This window comes from Sphaeramia orbicularis, chromosome 17 (assembly GCF_902148855.1).
Source record: "Sphaeramia orbicularis chromosome 17, fSphaOr1.1, whole genome shotgun sequence".
NCBI classification, from domain to species: domain Eukaryota; kingdom Metazoa; phylum Chordata; class Actinopteri; order Kurtiformes; family Apogonidae; genus Sphaeramia; species Sphaeramia orbicularis.
The window spans coordinates 5,616,492-5,638,708 of record NC_043973.1 but is presented as its reverse complement, the minus strand read 5'-3'; the positions used below and the strand labels follow the sequence as shown (position 1 = coordinate 5,638,708).

Sequence of the window (22,217 nt, the reverse complement as noted above, 5' to 3'; positions counted from 1 at the left end):
TGCAACATAACAAAGAGTGAAGAACATAGAGGGAATACTATAATCTCTAGTCTTTGGAGAGAGATTGAAAATCATGTTACATTACAATATGTTACGCTATGTTGCGCTACAAAGCAAGGTTTCATAAAGGATAAATGTTATGGTTTTTTTTTAATTTCATATTTTTTTCAGATTAGGTTGATACAAGGAGGGTGTATGAGAATAATAAAACAAAAGATGGTATCTTAATCCATGTGGACTATGTTCATTAGTGCTATAATCATTCTGGATAAGAGGCAGAAATTCCTACACACTAGGCTTGAAAAATGCCATGCTTCTTCTTACGAATCTGTGGGGTCCAACTACCTTAAGAAATGAACTGGGTAAGCTATAATGGTAAACTACAATTTTAAAACTGAAAAACATGATTCAAATGTTGTTAAAATTAATGTGATTTTTGACAAAAAAAATTTAAGTTTAAATTTTAAAGTTGCATTATTGTTATTGCAATATAACATACAGAAACATACATATAAAATAAAACTATAAATTAAAGCTGCAAGCAGCATTGGGTGGGACCTCATACCGGGCGTTCCACGTCCGCGATCCGCCTCCCACACGATCCGTGTCCCCCACGGGAGTCGACACCGTCGACACCTCAGCTCCACTCACACCTCTCCGTCCCGATACCAGTTCCCACCCTTTAGTGTCCGTCCTCCTTACATCTCTACAGAACACCAGCGACCCTCTGGCGAAACCACCATCACCTTTAAATGAGACTTTTATTTTGGAAACCCTACTGTGTGTATGTGCATTTGTTTTGTATGTGAGAGAAAGAATCAGTTTGAAAAATGAATTGAAATTGTATGAATAATTGAGCATAAAAGTGATGATTTCTCACATTTAAGGCTTTTATTTTGGAAAAACCCTATTGTGTGAGCATGTGTGTCTGTGAGAAAGAGTACTTTTGAATGAAGAAACATTGTACAAACAGTTGAGTGTTTGGTCATAAAAACGAAAAGAAGTTATGCAATAGATATTATGTATTATTTTTAATAGGGGTTTTATTTTGACAAAATGTACTCCGTGTACTTTGTAATGTGTGCAAAATGTCCAGTATCCACAATACAATGCAGCAAAACCTGTTTTAAAATGTGAGAGGTGGGGAATTAAAAAAAAAAAAAAAAAAAAAAAGCCAGTGCCCTGCCTGAGTTTTGAACTCATGCCTCCTGCACAACAGACTAATGCTTTAACCAGTGGTCTACCATCAGTCACACACAGCTTAGCACTGGTTAGCCTTATATAGGGATTTTGTCAATGTGAAAAGTGAAACCAAACATACTCTTCAAAAAATCGCGATTATTCCGTAACCGTAGGTCGTATCTGAAAAATTCTTTCACTTTTGGATTCTGCAGACTTGTGGGAATTTAATGAGTATAATGTATTAATGAATATAATGTTTTTGTCAAAAGTCTGAAATGAATAAGCAGTAATTGCAGAAACGTAGAGTAACTTTCAAAGGCAGATTGCCAACTTCCTGTTGGAGTTAGCTAATGAGTGTCAGTGTATGATTTGTCGGGCTCAATCAGACCAACATTTTGGCATTTGTTTCATGTTTCTGTGACATTCCTACTGGCTGCTAGGGCATATTTTGTGTGTTTTTTAGTACAAAGGTGGCGCTACAGAGTCCATTTTGGCACCCAAGGGGTTAATATTTGATATTGAATCAAAGTGTTCACCAGCCATGACATACATGGCAAATTTGGTGAGTTTTGGAGCATGTTAAGGGGGTCAAATGGCAGTCTAAAATGGAAAAAGCATGAAAATAAACAAATTGTTATAAATCAATAACCGTACATTGTATCTCAAAAATGTTTGTATGTGAGAGTTGTGCTGAGTCCCGTGAATGGATAGATATGTCACATGTGTGGAAAAACTCCAAAGTGAAAAATGAGTCCCAAACATCGCAAGTTTGCGGGCTTCTAAAAAAAAAAACTAAGACAGTTATGGAAAAAGTATCACATCTCTTTTTTCGCTCTATCTTTTGGTGCTATTTAGAAGACAATATGACAAACAGTGTCATCAGAGTTAGTTTTAGAAATTTTATTTTGAAAGGCATATTGTGAACTTCCTGTTGGAGCTAGCTCATAGGTGTCAGTACGTGATTTGTTGGGCTCGATTAAACGAAAGTTTTGGCGTTGGTTTCGTGTGTCTACGACATTCCTACTGGAAGTTTGCAATTTGAGCATTTATTTTGAAAGGTAAATTCTGAATTTCCTGTCGGAGTTAGGTCATGAGTGTCAGTGTATGATTTGTCGGGCTCGATGAGACAAAAATTTTGGCGTTGGTTTCATGTTTCTACGACATTCCTACTGGCCTCTAGGGCTGTTTTTGTGTATCTAGGGGGTGCTACGGCATCTATGGGTATAATTTTGACATTGTATAAAATTTTTCGCCAGATCTCACAGGTGTGCCAAATTTGGTGAGTTTTCAAGCATGTTTAGGGGGTCAAAATCCAGGTGAAAGTGGCGGAGTAAGAAAAATAATATAAAAACGAACGAATAACAATAGGGCCTTGCTTGCAGGCAAGGCCTCTCACTGTGTGAGAGGGCCTTACCTTTCGGCTCGGTCCCTAAAAAAAAGGCTGCCCGTTGACAGTCAATGATCTAATCATCTGTTGTGAGAATAGAGGCCAACCAGGTCTGGACCTTGAACACTCGTCTTTAATCCCTGATGTGTGCATGATTGACCCGTTAGCCTTGTGTTAAATATTCCTTTTCATGCAATTCCTTATATTTATATCAGACCGCACACACACACACACACACACACACACACACACACCCACACACCCATGCCCTTACTGTTGATATTAATTAAAATCATTGTTAGTCAATTGGCTAGCACTTGGCAACTATGGTCAGTGAACAGAGCCTTTTTGACGGGGCTTCATGCATCATATATAGTTGCATATTGAAAAACTGTTGCATTAAATGTGGTTAAAATCAATGAAACTATTGCCAATGGATCGCTTGATTGTTACATGTGAAAAAAATGAATGAAAAAAGAAAAATTAATAGTAAAACGTTTGTATTGAACAGCCCATTCTGATTCTACTGCCAAATTTCTGAGTCAGGTACTGCATAACAGCACCAAGTGAAGTTAAAAAATACAGAGACAAATTGGAAACCCTAAAGGGTGAGTGAATATGAACACAGAAGTTATGAATTTGTGTGAAGAGCCAAATTTTTATTTTTTCCGTCAGGTGATAATGTAATGTCACAAGCCATTGATTGTCAAACCACTTTACTTCCAGTAGCTGAATAGCCAAGTGATGTTCAACCCTTAAACTACAGTTACTGATCCAAACTAATGATAGTCTAATGATGTCTAATGTGGCCTGTGAAATTTGGAACAGGTTAATAATTTGCTTGTGTTCACTCTGGAGACCAGAAAACATTGGAATCTCACTCAAAGCAACTAAGAGAAAATTATACAATCACATATTAAGCGAGAAAAAGAAACTCTGAAAGGTGACTGCTGAAGGCCTGTAGAGCAGATTTGCAACACTGAAAATACTGCAATGTGAACACAGTAAAAGTGACTCTTTTGTACATTCAAATCAAGCTTGAGTTTTTGAAGTTTGATCACTCCTTTCAGTTAAAACTCTGAGAATTTATTCAATTTTTTCAAATTTCTGCTTTTGATGTTTTGATTTCTGAAGGCAATTTGAGCTCATATGTAGCATGCTATGAAAATCAGTTCTGATCTCTCTGGAACTCTGTCACGCAAGATCACATCATTTCCCAATCCCAACTCTATTTTTAACAACGTGTATCTACACATTTTCTCTGTGCTACAAGATGATTTCATGCTGTGCCGTGCTTGCCATCCATGATTTCACTCCAGTTGCAGTCACATGCTTAGTGGCATGATGTCAGTGTGAGTGTGAACATTAAAAATGCTAAATCCCTGCTTCATAGACCTCAGCAGTCACACTGAAGATGACTTCAATCTGTACTCTGACCTCAATTCATTTGAACCATATAACTCCAAATCATAACAAAACTCAGTTAACAGCATAAAGTCACTCTACAAGTAGGAGGGAGCCTAGGGCGTCTCAAAAATCACTTTTCTCTTCAGATCACAGTGTTATTTAAACCAGTTAATCTCCAACATGATAATACCCCCCCCAAAAAAATTGAGATGTAGCTGGGATAGGCTCCAAGTGACCCCCCTAGTGAGGATGAAGTGGGTTCAGAAAATGAATGTCTCGGAGCTATCTGTTGTTAACGATGCTGCAGAAAGAGGTGTTAAGGACATCCAAGATTATGCCAATGCAGTCATGGATGGTGTCCACAGAGGGAACATCATCTTAGTGTCTGGTTCCCACAGAATCAAGCTACCAGAGTTCCTCAAGAATGAAATGGAAGAGAAACTATAGAGCGAGTAATATCTCAATAAATTGTGAAATGCACATGTACAAAAGTCACCATTAAAGTCTTTGATTTATGCAACCTTAATTCTTATATTTATATTTTTATATTTAATATTATTATAACATTTATTATTTAAGTGTTCAGCTATATTTGTCTTTGACTAAAATCTGTATTTTGCTGAAAGGAGGTTAAGAAAATAGACATTGTGTTCAACTAGATTTACTGTTCTGAACTTCTTTCTATTTCAAGTTTTTAGCCTATAATTGAGTTATTTTATCTTAAAATCACCTTATTTTCACTTATATATCACCTGATACAATAACCTATAAAGTTGATATTACAGGGACGCTGTAAAATACCAGAAAAAGCAATTTGTGGACACTTAAGACCTCATTACATGTGATTTTCTGGGCTAAAATGAGCGTTTTTGGTGTTTTTTGACGGGCCCTTCATACTTTGTGGTCGGAGGGGGTCAAACATTGACAGATTTTGCTGAAATTTTTTGGGAGGGCTATTATCATGTTGGAGATTAACTGGTTTAAATAACACCGTGATCTGAAGAGAAAGTGATTTTTGAGATACCCTAAGGGAGCCATAGTAGGAAAAAGCCCTCACCAAAAGGGGACTAAAAAGCTAGATGCTAAAAAATGTGCTCTGATGATGATGGTGATACAGCACATGATCAGAGAAAAGAATCCACTGTGACCCCCTGTGATATTAAATACCACTGAGTCTAAAGAAATGGGAACAATGGGAAAGCAAATCAGTTAGAAAAGTTGTCATTATTATGCCACTCGCACTGACAAGTCTGAAAGCCCTGTTGTATATGTAAAGATGAACTTTATTTTTAAGGGGCTAAAGGTACTAAAATGCACAACTATGCACAAATCCTAGAAGTGTATTTAATTATATTATAAACTCAACAGGAACTCTAGCATTTTGGTTTGCATATCCAAGTTTTGCTTCTTTTGTCGTGTCTCCTCTAAAAATCTTCTCATTTGTCCAGGTCATCGTTCATCTTCAGATTGTTTTTAACCTCCTAAGACCCAGGAAATGTCAGCAAAGTACAAGCTTTTTTGTTTTTGTTAAGTAAGTGTCTATATTGGAAACATCATGATGCAACAGTTTTTTCAGATGCAGTTTTTAAAATTTTGATGGAATGTCCTTTGTGGTGGACAGTTTTCTTTTCTTTTCTTTTTTTTTGTACAAAGTTGTGAAACTCTTGCTCACAAATGTGGAGAGAAAACCCATAGCTGGGTCTTAGGAGGTTAAAGTTCAACTGGACTGGTTTTTGTTAATGAAAACATTTAATCTCTCATCAAAGAGACTTCATCAGTTCTTCATCAGAACTGAGTTTTCATGAAGAAAAGCCGGTCTAGTTGAACTTTGAAAACTCCACTGAATAGTGACTTTTTGTTGAATGGTGTTGGTGTGGTACTATAAAAGGTGTAGATGAAATTATGTATAATTAACATGATGAACATTCAAGGAGAACAAGCCTGAACACAACTAGAGGGGGGGAAGTGGCAGACAAATAGAGCTTGTCGCACAAACCATACTGGAGTGGATGATGGCGGAATCAGTATCCATGTCAAACAAATCAAACTTCATGCATGAAGATCAGTAGACAGGACCAGATACATGCATTCTGTGAAACATTGTCCCTAGACATTTCTAGCAAAAGTGATATCTACAGCTTGATAACATGGAAGCCAAAAGAGTCTCTGACAGGTTAGTAAGATACAACTAAGAGCTCAAAGTCAAATTAGCTGATAAGACATGAAGCTTATTTTTTATTCAGTTGTAACATCAGTGTGTAGAGGCAGACACTGTATACACTCACTAGCCTGGACTGAAAGCCTCTTTGGTTCTGTGATCTTTAGCTGAGGGTTCGGTAAATGTTGACCGACTAATTTGACACACATAACACCTTCAGGAAAATTCAAAATTCATATCAATTCATCCTTGATTCGAAGTAAATGTTTGTGCCAAACAATGTAATAATAATAATAATAATAATAATAATAATAATAATAATAATAATAATAATAACTATTATTATCATTATTATTATTATTATCACAAAATCCACCAAAACATTTCTGAGATGTCTGAGATGATTAATGAGAATGCATTGTCAAAATCTCCAAGATGAGCCACCAGGCAACCCAGCATTACCACTTTTAAATAAAATACATTTTAAATAGTTTATAAATTAGCACACTTGATTGACCCATGTAAAATTGCTTTAATCTTCATGCCAAGTATTGCAATTTGATGGCTGCAATGGTGTTTAGCTCAGCTGGTCTATTCTCAGTCATGATGCAAGCCAAGTGACCATGACTGCTGGCACAGGTTCAAGTTCAAACATTTTTTTGCATTTATTTGTATTTATTTATTTAGTTACAGGACAGTGTGTATTGGCATTAGTTACAAAGAACAAGATGCATGCACCAGATTTAACAGAGAACCTAATTTCCATCTGTTGTCCTGGCATAACAAACATCACTCAGATTACAAAGTCCTAATATATTGGAAGAAAATCGTTAAACATGACAGATATAGGAAAGTCTGCTCAGACTGAATGGCTTCAGCCGAATACATAAAACGGGGCTTACAGGGATACTACAGGGGTTTATGGTCCAACTCGATGTTTCTTGTTAGTTAAATAGATTTTTTCTAATAGATATTATCATTAGATATTATTATTTTATCATTGCAGTCTATAAGGAAATTGCCTGAATTTTCAGTTCAGGACCATGAGTGGCCACTGGGAAAATTTTTAACACTTCTGAGTGGTGGTGTTGCAGCTTTTTGTCTTCATACATGCATGGTTGTCAGTGGATTGTTATGGGTCACAGTAGGTCCACAGGAAGAATTAACCAATTAGAGCAATGTGACATTTTCTAGAGCAAGGAAACCTCCAAAGAGCCTTCATTTTATAATTTGTATAGAAACAAGAAAGGACAAATATAGTACATGGGATAAATGAGCACGAGCAAAGTTTCCCATTAGCCACTTCATGGGTACATGACGCTTTGAATAAAAAGATGTTAATGAGAGGCAAACTCTATGGTCAGTGAGTGTGTTGAGCTGAGCTGAGAGGTGTTTACTTGTTTTAGTACAGTGTTTTTCAACCTTGGGGTCGAGACCCCACATGGGGTCGCCTGGAAATCCAATGGGGTCACCTGAAATTTCTAGTAATTGATGAAAATAAAAAAAACAACAACTTACTAATAAAAAATATATGGTGAGTTGACAGAGACAATCACAATACATAAACGACATGACAAACTCTGAAGCTGAAACTGAAGCACTGTGGTACTGTTTATCTTTCAAATGTTCATTATGGTTGGTTTAAGATGCTGCAGCTCTTTCATAATTCATAGTTTGAGTTATTGTTTGTTCAGTATTAATTTGCAGTCTTGTAAATCCAAGCTGGACTGACTGTACATATCCTGACCAAGGAAAAAAAATTCTCACTTTGTGCAGTAATCTACACCTGGCTTTTCTGCCTCCGTCCATAACAATATACATTATATAGCCTAAATGTCACCTAAAATTAACATTTATTTGCAACATAGTATAGCAAACTATTACATGATCAAAACAAATTAATTTTAGCAAAAAAAATGTCTCTGTTTTGAATGTTTGGGGTCGCCAGAAATTTGTGATGTTAAAATAGGGGTCACAATCCAAAAAAGGAAGTAACCACCGGTTTAGTAGTTCCAGTTTTTTCACTGTAAATACAAGGGAACGTGTTTTGTCTTTCCAAAGTCACATACCAACACTGTACACAGACAAAAAGAGAACAGAATACAGAAGTTTGTGGTAGAAACTCTCACCTGAGCTGTGTGAGGATTTTCTCCTCTGTAGCCAGATATTGCATCTTCTCCTCCTCCATCTCAGCTCTTTGTCTGTATGCTGCCTCCTCAGACTGTGCCAGACGTTCACACATCACCACCAGCAGCTCCTGACCTGCCATCCTCAGCATGGAATTCACTGCCTCCTGGTTTGAGATCTGTAACAGATCATTAAAAGAGGATACAGCTCAGAAGATTTTGGCAAGGCCTCACCGAAGATAGTGTTGCAAGGCTGTCTTCTAGAGAAAACTATTGAAGGTAAATAAATCCCTCTAACTTAAAAAAAACTATATTATGATACCTTTTATCCATTCCTGTCTATTTTATTGTTTCCTGTCTGTTTTACCTCTGTAAGCATTAATACTATACTAACAACTCTGTTTTTAAAATGTAAGAAGCAGAAAGTACAGGCATTTAACATCATAATGTTATGAGGAAAAGGAAAAAAGTTTTTAGTGATGTTTGCAAGTAATGCTACTTAAAAACTAACAATGGAATTTTACTTCCCACCACTGACATTTATCTTTCTGATATCTGTACAGAGTAGTTGTCATTGTTCTTGTATTTTCTGTGCCAGGAAATGAAAATGTTCATCTATATATTTTGCATAGTATTTATTCATTCTTCTCTGGCAAACATGTCACATGGAATTATCATCCTTAGGACTCTGATATATTTATGCACAGGTGTTGTTATTTTGAGATTTCTAATTGTTATCATGAATTATTATTTGTATTTAGTAGATGGCCATTAATAAATCATGTAATTGTGAACAATGACAATACCTGCAAGTGCCTGAGTTTGCTGAGTTGCACCCGCAGGTCAGACACGCTCCTCTTTGCTGAAGTCAGGTTGTGCTGCAGCCTGTTGTCACAGGGACGGACTGCCACAGCCATGGATGCGGGACAACAGGTATTAACAGTGGCTGCTGACTTCTGAGCTTCAGATAGCACTGCCACAGGTAAACAAGGGTAATGTGATTTCTTTTTTTTTTATTTAACCTTTATTTTACCAGGTAAGTTATTAAGAAATTTTTTTTTGTTTGCAAGCTCATCCTCATGTTTATGATATTGACACATGGGCTTTAAGTGTACCAGTGGTTACATGAATTCTCACCTGATGTGTTGTTGGTAACTTTGTGGCCCCCATTTCTCTCTGTAAAGCCACACATATATACACAGGACATTAACATCCTCGGTTTACAGATACAGATTCTAGATGCAAGTTCACTCATCCTCGGGTGGAAAATAATTTTCTATCAGTATAACAAAATAAAAATAATCCTGAACAAGCAATTATCAGTTTATAAAGTACTCACAGTTTCATAGCTAGCCAGGGTTTGTAATGAAAAATAACTGACTGGAAGCATAAATTCATTAAAGTCAAGTTATGTACTGCAATACTTTTTATGATATTGTATAAATTACTGTACATGCCAAAATTGCATGCAGTTCAATTTTTTCAGCCAAATAAGTAGTAGATGAGTAGTAATAGAAAACCAAATTTGTAAAACAACAGTATTTCATCCAAAGTGCTGCAACTCTGCAATTGCAGTGATGACTGTACAGACCTTGCAGTGTCCTTCAGTCCTGCACTTTCTGCTCCCATGGACAAAGCATGGTGCACCAGCCCTGCCAGACTGGCAATCTGCTCCTCCATCGCTTTCATTCGCTCACTACAAAAGAAAAGTATGTGCACCTATTAAAGCCTATGATGATGAAGTTCTGTTAGATGGCAAAGTTTTGCTTCTTTTTATAAATTCCACAGGATGTTCTAATTGCTCTGAGTAGAATGTGATGGATGTCCTACCACTAACCAAAAAAGACTATATCAGAAATAGACAAAGCCTTTGTGGTTTGTGGATTGCTGTTCTGAAGCCTCAAGTCTGGCATTTTGGCCATCATCAAGAACCCATATTTGGACAAGAAGGTGGAGGTGGGGAAAATAAATTTACTAAGCTAAGACTAACTTATTGAGAAGACTGACTGCATCAGCTAACAGTGCCGTGATGAATATTCATTTTCAAATCTGCTTAATCCCCAGAAACTTTGCTGGAGTCTGTCCCAGCTACCAATGGGCTAAGGTGGGGTACAATCAGGATGTGTTACCAGGGCTGACATGCAGATAAACAATAGGGTGCTCCTTATTTTTCAACTTTTAAAAGTGCATGCTCTCACCCTACCAATGTGTTTGAATGAATAAAAAAAATGTGGGCAAAATTTTATCAATATTTAGAGGTCGCTCAGGACCTCTGAAGTTTAAACACGTACTATGCATATTTGGGATTTTTTGCATATGATGTGATAGATAATGCTAGCAGGTATAGTTGTTTAATATTATACGCTTATGTTAGCAATGGGCTTATTTGACCATGGAGTCAATGTTTTACCTACGTCACCTAATGAATCTTAGAATGGGAATTCCATACTGTCCATGCAAATTTACAATGCTGATTTGCTAAATGCTAATCTCATCTGCTGATTCCGGTATGTCGCAATAATACGCTGTTGTGAGCAATTTTCATAGCAACTCCTGTTTTAGTTGTGATATGTCTTTCAAAGCAAGACCACGTCAATCTGAATTAAACACAGTAGACAATATACACTGAGACAATGATTGAAGCAACATGTAGCAAGTCCGCTATATGGTTTTTCGGATCAGAAGAGACAGGAACAAAGTTACCCTCCAAGAAGCAGGTTTTATGTGTGTTGTTATATCACCAATGAAACATTGAAAAAATGTATTCATGAAAGTGCAACAGTGGTGATCAAAGAAGTCTTGTAATTCAGAACAAGGCTAGGATTCCTGTTCGTCCCCAAAATCATGCCATAAAACAACTGGAAACACTTGTCAACAACTGGCAGAAGCTGAAAAAAAATGCCAAGAGAACTTCTGAGACTCAGCAGTCCAATACAGAGGCCTTCGTAGACCAGTTGGGAGCCCTGTTTGATATTGCACATCAAGATGCACTCATTCTTCTCAAGAATCCAAATGATAGAGATTTTCTTCTGGCCCAGAGAGAAAAAGGATGGGTGCAGTTGATAAGACCCTTGCAATAAAAGAAACTAAAGACAAGATGAAGAATACAACAGGCTACAACAAGCACAACTAGAGGAGACCTTGATGAATGAAACAGTAGTGTTGACTGCTTCTGAAGATAGTACTAAGTATGATGATACTGGTGATGATGAGTGTTATTCTATAAAATATGCTGTGAACAGAGGTGGCAAAAGTACTCATACTCATTCTGTACTTAAGTAGAAGTATAGCTACTTGTGTGAAAAACCAGGCAACCAGGCAAAATCATACAAGTTTCTGTTTTCTAATTCCACAGTGAATGGTACTGACCAGAGTCCTGCACTGGGTCGGGTACCCAACAGGTAACCCGCAAAAACAGGCGGGGATGGGTAAAAAAAATTATAAGAATTTTCATGGGGTACGGTCAGGGGTAAAATTAAAATACTGGCAAAACTCCAAAAAGAGCTCAAAAGAGCATTGTTAACCCTGAACTGGCTGCTACAATGGACAGAACAAAGCTTTCTGATCGAAAGGCAACATTTATTTTTGATGAACATTTATCGATCCGAAAGGCAACCTTTATTCTTCCTGCGACTGCCAGAAGCCTTGGAAATGACGTTCAGGATTTCACCTTCAACAGGTCATTGATCCGCAGGGCCCATCATAGTTCCAACAGGACATATCCAAGCATTTGAAGGACGAGTTTGACCCTAAAACACCACTAACTGTTAATTGGGATGGAAAACTGTTGCAGGATCTCACAGGAAAGATACTTGTAGATCATTTACCAGTCCTTGTATCTGGACTTGGCACCAACCAACTTTTGAGAGGAGTGTCGCTCTCATCAAGGAGTACAACTTCTTGTTGACCAGTGACGAGGAACAGAAACAATACTTACTGCAAGTTGTCCTGGACCATTGGAGCAGATTCCCTGATGCGATAAAGAGCACACTAACTAATAACTATGAGTGACAATAGTTACTAATCACCAAAACTCTATTTTATCATGATGCTACTATGGCTTTGAGTTCAACATTTAGTCATACAAGCATGACAAGTGTTTCTTGTTTGTTTCTTTTTATGATGTCACATACTTATAATATACGAGTGACAATAGTTAGTTACAGATCACTAAAACTGTACAATATGACACTATACTATAGTTCTGAGTTCAGCATTCTGTCATACAAGCATGACAAGTGTGTTTGTTTGTTTGTTTGTTTGTTTGTTTCTTTCTTTCTTTCTTTCTTTCTTTCTTTGATGTATTATGTTGTTTACCACACTACCACAGTGCCTGTGTTATTAAAAATAATACTACATTTTATTTTTGTAGTTGGTGTGCTATTAGACTACATAATGCTTTGTACCTAGGGGTTGGTTGAAACTTCCTGGTTTATAGTAAACACTTTTTCTCTCAACCAGTTTTTATTATACAGTTTTGTTGTGTGTTCTTAAATGGTACAATTTCTGCAAAAATGAGTGATTCTGGAAATATTCAAAGGCCTTGAGGAACCTCTAGATATTGTAGAAATAATTCAAAATTTTGCAAAGTGTGTTTTATTTGATATCCTAACACATTTAGGGGGTGAGAGTTGAAGTTAAAAAAAAAAACAAACAAACTAATAACCAACCATATTTAGAGTGACCAGTTCACCTATCTAGGTGCATAACTTTGGACGGTTGTAAAAATAGCCTCTCTTGCAGATACATGGAGAGCATGCAAATTCCGCACAGAAAGGACCAAGTTGGCCAGCGCTGGGATCAAACCACTGCAACAGTGCTAACTGCACCAGTATTCCTACCACCACAAACATCAAAAAGTAAACACAATATTGTTGAATAAACATGATAATAAGCACTAGTTCACCTAATTAGCTTGTTAACTGACATACCATAGATGTTAATATTAATGAAGTGCCAAATCAGTGCTAACAGGCCCAGTAATATAATTAAGTATGCTTTGTAACAGAATCTTTGTATGGTTTTATTAGTGTAACTTTTCAGCCACTACTAGAGTTGAGTTCTTTGTAAGGAAAAAAAAAAAAGGTTTATTTGATAATCAGAAAGTCAGCCTCAGTGGCTCCATTTTCTATCAATTATTGTATACAAAAACATGAACCACACTCACATATCAATCACAGTGGCCCTACCCATAATTATATTTAACTTAAATGTCTTAATAATAATCATATAAAAACAATTTAAAATAGTTGAAGTCTGTAAGAAATTCCCCCACAAAAGTGGTAGTGAATGGGGGCTATAGAAACTGTTGTAAAGTGGGGACCAACTCACTTTTGTAATCAGCCTAAAGTTTACACTTAAGGAATGGCACGGAATTTTTGCAAACCTAGAGGATGACACTTGTTTCTAATGCACTATTTTTTCACATGCAAGATTAGAATCATAGGTGATATTGGTTATCATAATAACACAGGTTAATATCATGCAATATTCTAGAGTTCTGTATTGCTTTAATCAATGTAACTTAGATGTGTAACTTTCAAATGTTAATATTTTGTAGCCTACTGACTTCTGATAGTGCAGGTAGGTGGGCTCAACAGTAAAGCAGTAATTTTTTTGTTAATGAGAACTTCATTTTGTCCCTCACCTTTGTGTGTCAGCAGTAGTCACAGGACCTTGAAACGGTGTTTCAGGTTGTGCCAGCGGATTGTCCATAAAAACAGATGACACAGAAGATGACGATCCACTTCCTCTGCTTCTGTTTCTGATCTCATTTGCGGCCCCGTTACTCTCCTGCCAAAGGGGCCGTCGGATCTGTGACATCCTCTCGGGAGACACTGGGCCCACCCCTCTGATGATCTGCGCATCAGCCATTCTGATGGCGGCGGTTTTGCTACCTTGCAGAGGATATTGGCTATCCCCATAGTTCCTGCTTTTTTGTCTGAATGGTGCAAAAACAGATGGCACAATGGATAAATTTACTACACAGATCCAAGTGCATTTATGCAAATTAATGGTCCTCACTTGAAGAAAAAAAAAAAAAAAGCAGTAGCATACGTGTGCAAGTGCTTTATAAAGCTGCATGCATTAACTTGTTGCATATTAGTACACTGAGCAAAAATATAAACACACCCCTTTTGTTTTTGCTCCCATTTTTCATGAGCTGCACTCAAAGATCTAAGACTTTTTCTATGTACACAAAAGGCCTATTTCTCTCAAGTATTGTTCACAAATCTGTCTAAATCTGTGTTAGTGAGCACTTCTCTTTTGCTGAGATAATCCATTCACCTCACAGGTATGACATATCAGGATGCTAATTAGACAGCATGATTATTGTACAGTTGTGCCTTAGGCTGGCCACAGTAAAAAGACACTCTAAAATGTGCAGTTTTATCACACAGCACAATGCCACAGATGTCGCAAGTTTTAAGGGAACATGCAATTGATAGGCTGACTGCAAGAATGTCCACCAGAGCTGTTGCCCATGAACTGAATGCTCATTTCTCTACCATATGCGGTCTCCAAAGGTGTTTCAGAGAATTTGGCAGTACATCCAACCAGCCTCACAACCGCAGACCACGTGTAACCACACCAGCCCAGGACATCCACATCCAGAATCTTCACTTCCAAGATCATCAGGGACCAGCCAACTGGACAGCTGCTGCAACAATTGGTTTGCATAATCAAATAATTTCTGCACAAACTGTCAGACACCATCTCAGGGAAGCTCATCTGCATGTTCGTTGTCCTCATTGAGGTCTCAGACTAACTGCAGTGTGTCATCAAAACCGACTTGAGAGGGAAAATGCTCACATTCGATAGTGTCTGGCACTTTGGAGAGAAGTTCTCTTCACGGATGAATCCCGGTTTTCACTGTGCAGGGCAGATAGCAGACAGCGTGTATGGCATTGTGTGGGTGAGTGGTTTGCTGATGTCAACGTTGTGAATCAAGTGGCCCATGGTGGTGATGAGGTTATGGAATGGGCAGGTGTACATTATGGACAACAAACACAGGTGCGTTTTATTGATGGCATTTTGAATGCACAGAGATACCATGACGAGATCCAGGGGCCCATTGTTGTGCCATTCATCCATGACCATCACCTCATGTTGGACCATGATAATGCACGGCCCCATGTTACAAGGATCTGTACACAATTCCTGGAAGCTGAAAACATCCCAGTTCTTGCATGGCCAGCATACTCACCAGACATGCCACCCATTGAGCATGTTTGGGATGCTCTGGATTGGTGTTTATGACAGTGTGTTCTGGTCCCTGCAGCAACTTTGCACACCCATTGAAGAGGAGTGGACCAACATTCCACAGGCCACAATCAACAACCTGATCAACTCTATGTGAAGGAGATGTGTTACACTGCGTGAGGCAACTGGTAGTCACACCAGATACTGACTGGTTTTCTGACAACCCCAGACTCCCCAAATACAGGAAAACTGCACATTTTAGAGTCTAACCAGCATCTTGATATGCCACACCTGTGAGGTGTGAGCACTTCTCAGCAAAAGAGAAGTGCTATCTAACACAGATTTTGACAGATTTGTGAACAATATTTGAGAGAAATAGGCCTTTTGTGTACATAAAAAAAGTCTTAGAGCTTTGGGTGCAGCTCATGAAAAATGGGAGCAAAAACAAAAGTGGTGCGTTTATATTTTTGTTCAGTGTACATATCAGTAACATGTTGGCTCTTCATAAACACTTGCTCATGACCTAATAACCTTCTATTTACTGCTTATTATTAATAATAATAATGGATTAGATTTCTATAGTGCTTTTCAAGACACCTAAAGCCCTTTTACATACACATTCACTCTCTGGTGGTAAACTACGTTTGTAGCCACAGCTGCCCTGGTGAAGGCTGACGGAAGCATGGCTGCCAATTTGCGCCAAACGGCCCCTCCAACCACCAAACATTCATAGGTATTCATACACCAGTGTGAATGACACTGGAGGCAAGGTGGGTGAAGTGTCTTGCCCAAGGACACAACGGAAGATGACTAGGACAGAGCGGGATTCAAACACTTTGGTTATTGGACGACCCACTCTACCTCCTGAGCCATGGCCGCCCTATTGATAATTAGCTTTGCAGCATTGAAGACTGGCTGTGATGTCTCAGATGAGACACAGTTTCTCCATATCTTGAGTTCCACACAGCTTTGGCCTTGAACACAGCTGTGAGGAAGTCGAGACCACATTACTAACTTAATTACTTTGCATTATGTCACTTATTTGTAAAAATCTATTTATTAAAAACTACTTTACTTACTGCTTTAAATGTAATCAATAATCTTAAATTTGAAATACTTGGTTTACGATCAGTACCTATGGGGGGAGCAGGTCTGGTGCTCTATGCGTTCCCCATAGCCCATTAGTGGTTTAACTGAGGCCCGGTACTGTTGCAAACCCCCTGGGATCCCCGGTACCCCTCCATCCACCAGGTCTGCAGTGAGAGAGGGAGGAGCACTGCACTGAGAGGACGCTATGCTCAGATGAGCAACTTCATCCCAAATCGATGAGCAGTATGAGTCCGCGTAATGTGGTCCTTCACCATGCACCACTAGAGCCATGCTCTTGCTGCTGCCAACATCCTCATCTGAAAACAGTCACATCACAAGTGAATGAATACAGTATATATATATATATATATATATATATATATATATATATATATATATATATCTCCCTGGCATGGATCTTACCGGGCTTCACATCTCTCCTCTCCAGTATTGAACTACTACTGCTTGACAGGGTGCTGGATCGGCCTGACAGGCACTCCCGTGGTAATGTGGCACTTCCTGGATCTACAACCCCAGCTCCTCCATGTGCACCCCCTCCACCATAAGCCATTCTGGAGGGAGAAGACGGCATGGAGCGGACCATGGGTGGGGACATGGAGCCCTGCAGGCTGTGCAAGGGGCTGCGGCTGGATGACGACAGTGTGTGGAGGGGACTGCAGCTTCCATATAACCCCTCTTTTGAGATCTGTACAAAAAAAGACATGATTGCATGTCGTATGTGATCATTCAGTGTTTCTATAAAAGCACATGAAAGTTAAGAATACAACATGTCGTAGTGTATCAGAGCCAGTGTGTGCCTGATTTCTTCATGAATTTTTCAAAATAAAGCAAAAACCCAACAAACAAACAACTTTTTTAGTATAAATAAACAAAATAGTAAAAATCTGGAAATTAAACTTACAGCAGTTTATATCCATATCCATGTCTATTCACACTCTGAGTAGAGCTACAGCCATTATTCAATAAAGTAATGAATCAATTGAAGCTATAAAGAAGCTAAAATGACCAAACAGCAAATCAAAATCAATAGATAAATAAAACTTCCATGTCAAGTCACATCTGATGGAATCTGATCTGTGAACATGAGTTACAGGTCCCAAACCTGCCTGTTGTGATTACCCAGAAGTGGCATTACAAATTAGATTTTTCACCAGCCAGAAATGCAGGAAGGAATAGGTGTACAAGTCTTGTATCCTCTCAGACAACTTGAATTACAGTGTGCTAGGAGGTAATTAGCATCTGTGGAAAGTGAAAAAAAGAAAACAAACAAAACTAATAAGCACTGCAACTTTAATAATCGATTAAGTAGTTCTTTGAAAAAGACTTCACCTTCTGCCAAACATTTCAGATCATCTGCTTATTTTATTCATTTATTATTATTTTTAAGTGCATATTTTATTTCATGTTTTACACATTTGCTGTTTGTTCTTTTGTCTCCATTTTGATTAACAGTTATTTTTCTACACTATGGTGTTTCATGATTAACAAGTGGTATCAGGCACAACAAACCCCACCTCTCGCATGTATTGTAGCTTATTTTGGCATCGATCCAGCTGATGTCATCATGTCTATGCTTGGGCTGATGTTAGCATAGACATAGAAAGCATGGACAAATTTTGGCCATTATAAGTAAATGGGGGGAAAAAAGATTTTAAAAACCAAAAATGGAAAAAACAACCAAAAACAAAGAAACAAACCAAACCAAAAACAAGTGGTGTCAGCCACAACAAACCCCGCCCCTCACATGTACTGTAGCTTATTTTGGCATCGATCCAGCTGATGTCATAATATCTATGTGTGTGCTGATGTCGGCATATCAATTGCCTCTATATATGTGCCAAGTTTGAAGTAAACTGAAACAAAATTTATGTTTTTATTGACATTTGAAATTTTGCCCATTATAAGTAAATAGGAGAAGAAAAAAGATTTTAAAAATGTAAAAAATATGTGAACTTTGATTTACTTTTCCCAAAATGTAACCACATCTATTCTGGGTAACTGGCAATCTATAAACCCAATTTGGTATAAATTCAACCAATAGGTTTGCTGCCACAGACATGTGAAATTTCACCCATTATAAGTAAATGGGAAAAAAAAAGATTCTAAAAATTCATTAAAAAATTTGAACTTTGACTTACTTTTCCCCAAAATGTAATCAAATGTATTCTGGGTCACTGGGTCTATAAACCCAATTTGGTATGAATTCAACTAACAGTTTTGCTGCTAGAGTGTTAACAAACAAAGAAACAAAAAAACAAACAAACCAAACCCCCTTGCCTCCCTTTGGGGGGCAGGGTAACAATAATACTCGATAGCACTTTTCAAGGCACCCAAAGTGCTTTACATTATTGATCCATTATTCATTCATTCTCATATTCTAATGGTGAGCTATGGATGGGCAAGCTGATGGAAGTGTGGCTGCCAATTCGTGCCAAACAGGCCCTCCGACCACCACCAAACATTGACACTGGAGACAAGGTGGGTGAAGTGTCTTGCCCAAGGACACAACAGCACATGATTAGGACAAAGCAGGATTCAAACCGCCAACCCTTCATTATTGGATGACCCACTCTACCTCCTGAGCCATGGCCGCCCCACATAACAGAACATCAACAGAACCCTGTGAGAAAGACTGTTGTGTAAGCTATGCATGAAAGAACAAAAATACAGATAATCAATGACTAAAACAAACAAGAAAAACTGCTTTTAAAGAGAAAGCCAGTATGTGTTCAGGCTCTGGAGTTCCTCTGCAGGAACTCCAATCATGTGTGTTGTCATGAACAAGGTGAACTAAAATATGTAACATTCCACATGCTCTCCACAAAGACCCCAGAACAACCCAATGTCCCATAAATCACACTGATTCAGTACTCAACATGACCCTGGCTGTTTGTGTGGTCCAATCTCAGTTGTGCAGTTACACACTCTAACTGCCAGACTGGTCCCCTGAACAGTAACTGTCAATGCACATGGCCCCCACTTCTGTTTTCCTCATACATATCAGCAGGTGTTCTGATCTTTGCTATTCAAGAGGTTCATTTGGGATGTTTTGCTCAGTCCGTCTGAATGAGCTGCATCTTCTGTGATTTGCAGCCTTTCTTAGGATGTCTTTTATCATTCCACCCACAAAAAACAGGTTTAAACTTGTATGCAAACGTGAAGGATCTGAGTGGTCAGGCAGTCAGTTATACTTTTATGTGTAGAACTGGGTGAGTTCTGCAGGTACTATATAAACATTTAAAAATTTAAAGTTTTTCTTCAAATGACAAAAAGCACAACCTCTTTTTAATTTCCAACACATTTTCTGCCGTTTGTGACTTACCTCAGCATGAACGCATTCAGTAATCCTGTGTGTGTGTGGAAAGGTGCAGGGCTGCTTATAAATCTGAGAGGGTGACACAATTCCAATTCATGTCTTGATTTAAAAAAGCTGTTGATCTCTGAACTTACACAGAGCTGGCATGTCGTAACACATAAACTGTTGCAAGCCTGACAGTCTGACATGAAATAAAGCCTGCAGTGTAACGTCCAGACCAGTTACACAAGGAGAGCATGCTGTCAATCAAATTATTGTTCCAGCACAAATTGAGTTGACACAGATTCCTCTTAACAACAAAATATGCCTCTAACTCTGACTCAGCTCAGAGTCTCTTCAGGTTTCAAGCAGCATCTCCTCTCAGCACGCACACTCTGTAGCCTCCATAAAAGTCCAATGTGAGCTTTTGTTTAGTTGTATGTACCTTTCATTTATTTAAAAAATGACTTATCGCTTTGGCTTCTAGGGGATCAGATCATGGCTGTGTCTGAACTTGGCATCCTCTTTTCAAGGGCTTTGCACAGATTGTGTCATTAAATAAGTGTCGGCACTGTTCTCCAGTGTAAACACACATTGCATTTACAGCAGTATTAAAGTTGGTTCTCTAGCAAGTGATTTAAGTCTGTTCATAATGACTTGATAACGTTGGAAAAACTTAATGACTTGAGAGTTATTCTATTGTAACTTGCAGGGGCTTGTGTAACAGGGATTTTCTGCCACTAATGAAATATAGTCATGATGAAGACAAATTAAAAGTGAAAGCGTTTGTCAGTATGTCCTGTTCATACCAACATAGATATTTCTTCTCAAATAATATTTTTGTCCTCTACTTCAATACCATACATAACTTGTCAGGGGTATAGTTGACAATAAGGTCAGGGCTAGTTTTTCTTCTTGACTAGCTTTGATTAGTGTTTAGGAGTAATTCCAGGTGAACTCAGAGGAAACTCCTGAGGAGCAGGACAAGGCTGTGGAGAACTAATGAAGGGATGGACAAAGAGGTTTCATTCCTTAAGTATTATAATATTGCCATTTTTAAAGCATTTTCATCCACTCATTGTGTTAACAGAAATGTAGGTCTATATTTAAACAAGAAAAATAAGAAAACACATCAACCTTTGCATTTAAACATTTCTGAATTCACATGGTGCACTTGACTGTAGCATATAGCATATATTTCAAAATCGAGGATACTTCCTTTGTATGAATGAACCCCAATGCAATGGTTCACTGACACAGTTACTATTTTGAGGGGGAAAAAAAAATTATACACTGACCCTGACAGCTGTATTTGATTAAATTCTGAAGAATACTTTTAAGGGCAAAAACAATTTTTTCATTGCATTTTTCCCCAGTGTTTGCACAGGTTCTCTCCTGGTACTCCGGCTTCCTCCCACCATCCAGAGACATGCCCATAGATGTGAATGTGAGAGTGATTGGTTGTTCATGTTGGCTCTGCGATGAACTGGCGACTCATCCAGGGTGAACCCCACCTTCGCCCATAGATTGGAAAGGCTCCAGTAACCCCTGCTATCCTAGTGAGGTTAAAGCTGGTTCAGAAGATAAATAAATGAATGCAAAGGCCATGTGTCAACCTCTGACATAGACAGCAGCAGGAACTGAGACAGTATGTGTGTAAATAAGACCAAGACTAAACACAGACAGGGCGACACGGTGGTGCAGTGGTTAGCACTCGTGCCTCACAGCAAGAAGGTCCTGGGTTTGATTCCAACACCAGTCGACGGGGGGTGGGACCTTTCTGTGTGGAGTTTGCATGTTCTCCCCGTGTCTGCGTGGGTTCTCTCCGGGTACTCCAGCTTCCTCCCACCATCCAAAGACATGCACTGATAGGTTAATTGGTTAATCTAAAATTGCCCATAGGTGTGAATGTGAGAGTGACTGTTTGTCTCTATATGTCAGCCCTGCGATGAACTGGCGACTTGTCCAGGGTGTACCCCGCCTTCGCCCCTATGTAGCTGGGATAGGTTCCAAGCGACCCCCGTGACCCTAGTGAGGATAAAGCGGGTTCAGAAAATGAATGAATGAATAAACACAGACAGTGAGACGAGTTTTTAGCAAACTGTCCGACAGGCCATAAGCTACTGTCGTCGTGCGGTGTCCGGCATCGTTGTCATCTGTCGTCGTCTGTCATCCGTTACAAAACTTTCAATCGTCTTCTTCTCCGAAACTACAATTCCGATTGACTTCAAACTTGGTATACAGCTTCTTTATGATCATGTCAGCAAAAGTTAGTGAAATTATTTGGATCCGGATCTGATTCTGGATTTCGTGCGACTTTGAAAAATTTCCCCATTATAAGAGATAGGA

At 38.5% G+C, this 22,217-nt stretch overlaps 1 protein-coding gene across 1 annotated transcript in view; it reads right to left on the bottom strand.

Moving 5' to 3' along the window:
- Window positions 1-22,217, bottom strand: part of LOC115436836 (sickle tail protein homolog) — a 104,125-nt gene that overhangs the window by 29,826 nt on the left and 52,082 nt on the right. Inside the window, exons 6-13 of the mRNA XM_030159793.1 lie at window positions 16,976-17,258; window positions 16,599-16,869; window positions 13,908-14,201; window positions 9,852-9,956; window positions 9,398-9,436; window positions 9,359-9,363; window positions 9,067-9,233; window positions 8,264-8,439 (exon numbers count right to left, since the gene is read on the bottom strand). Coding sequence (XP_030015653.1) covers window positions 8,264-8,439; window positions 9,067-9,233; window positions 9,359-9,363; window positions 9,398-9,436; window positions 9,852-9,956; window positions 13,908-14,201; window positions 16,599-16,869; window positions 16,976-17,258 — 1,340 coding nt within the window. The remainder of the gene's footprint in view (window positions 1-8,263; window positions 8,440-9,066; window positions 9,234-9,358; window positions 9,364-9,397; window positions 9,437-9,851; window positions 9,957-13,907; window positions 14,202-16,598; window positions 16,870-16,975; window positions 17,259-22,217) is intronic.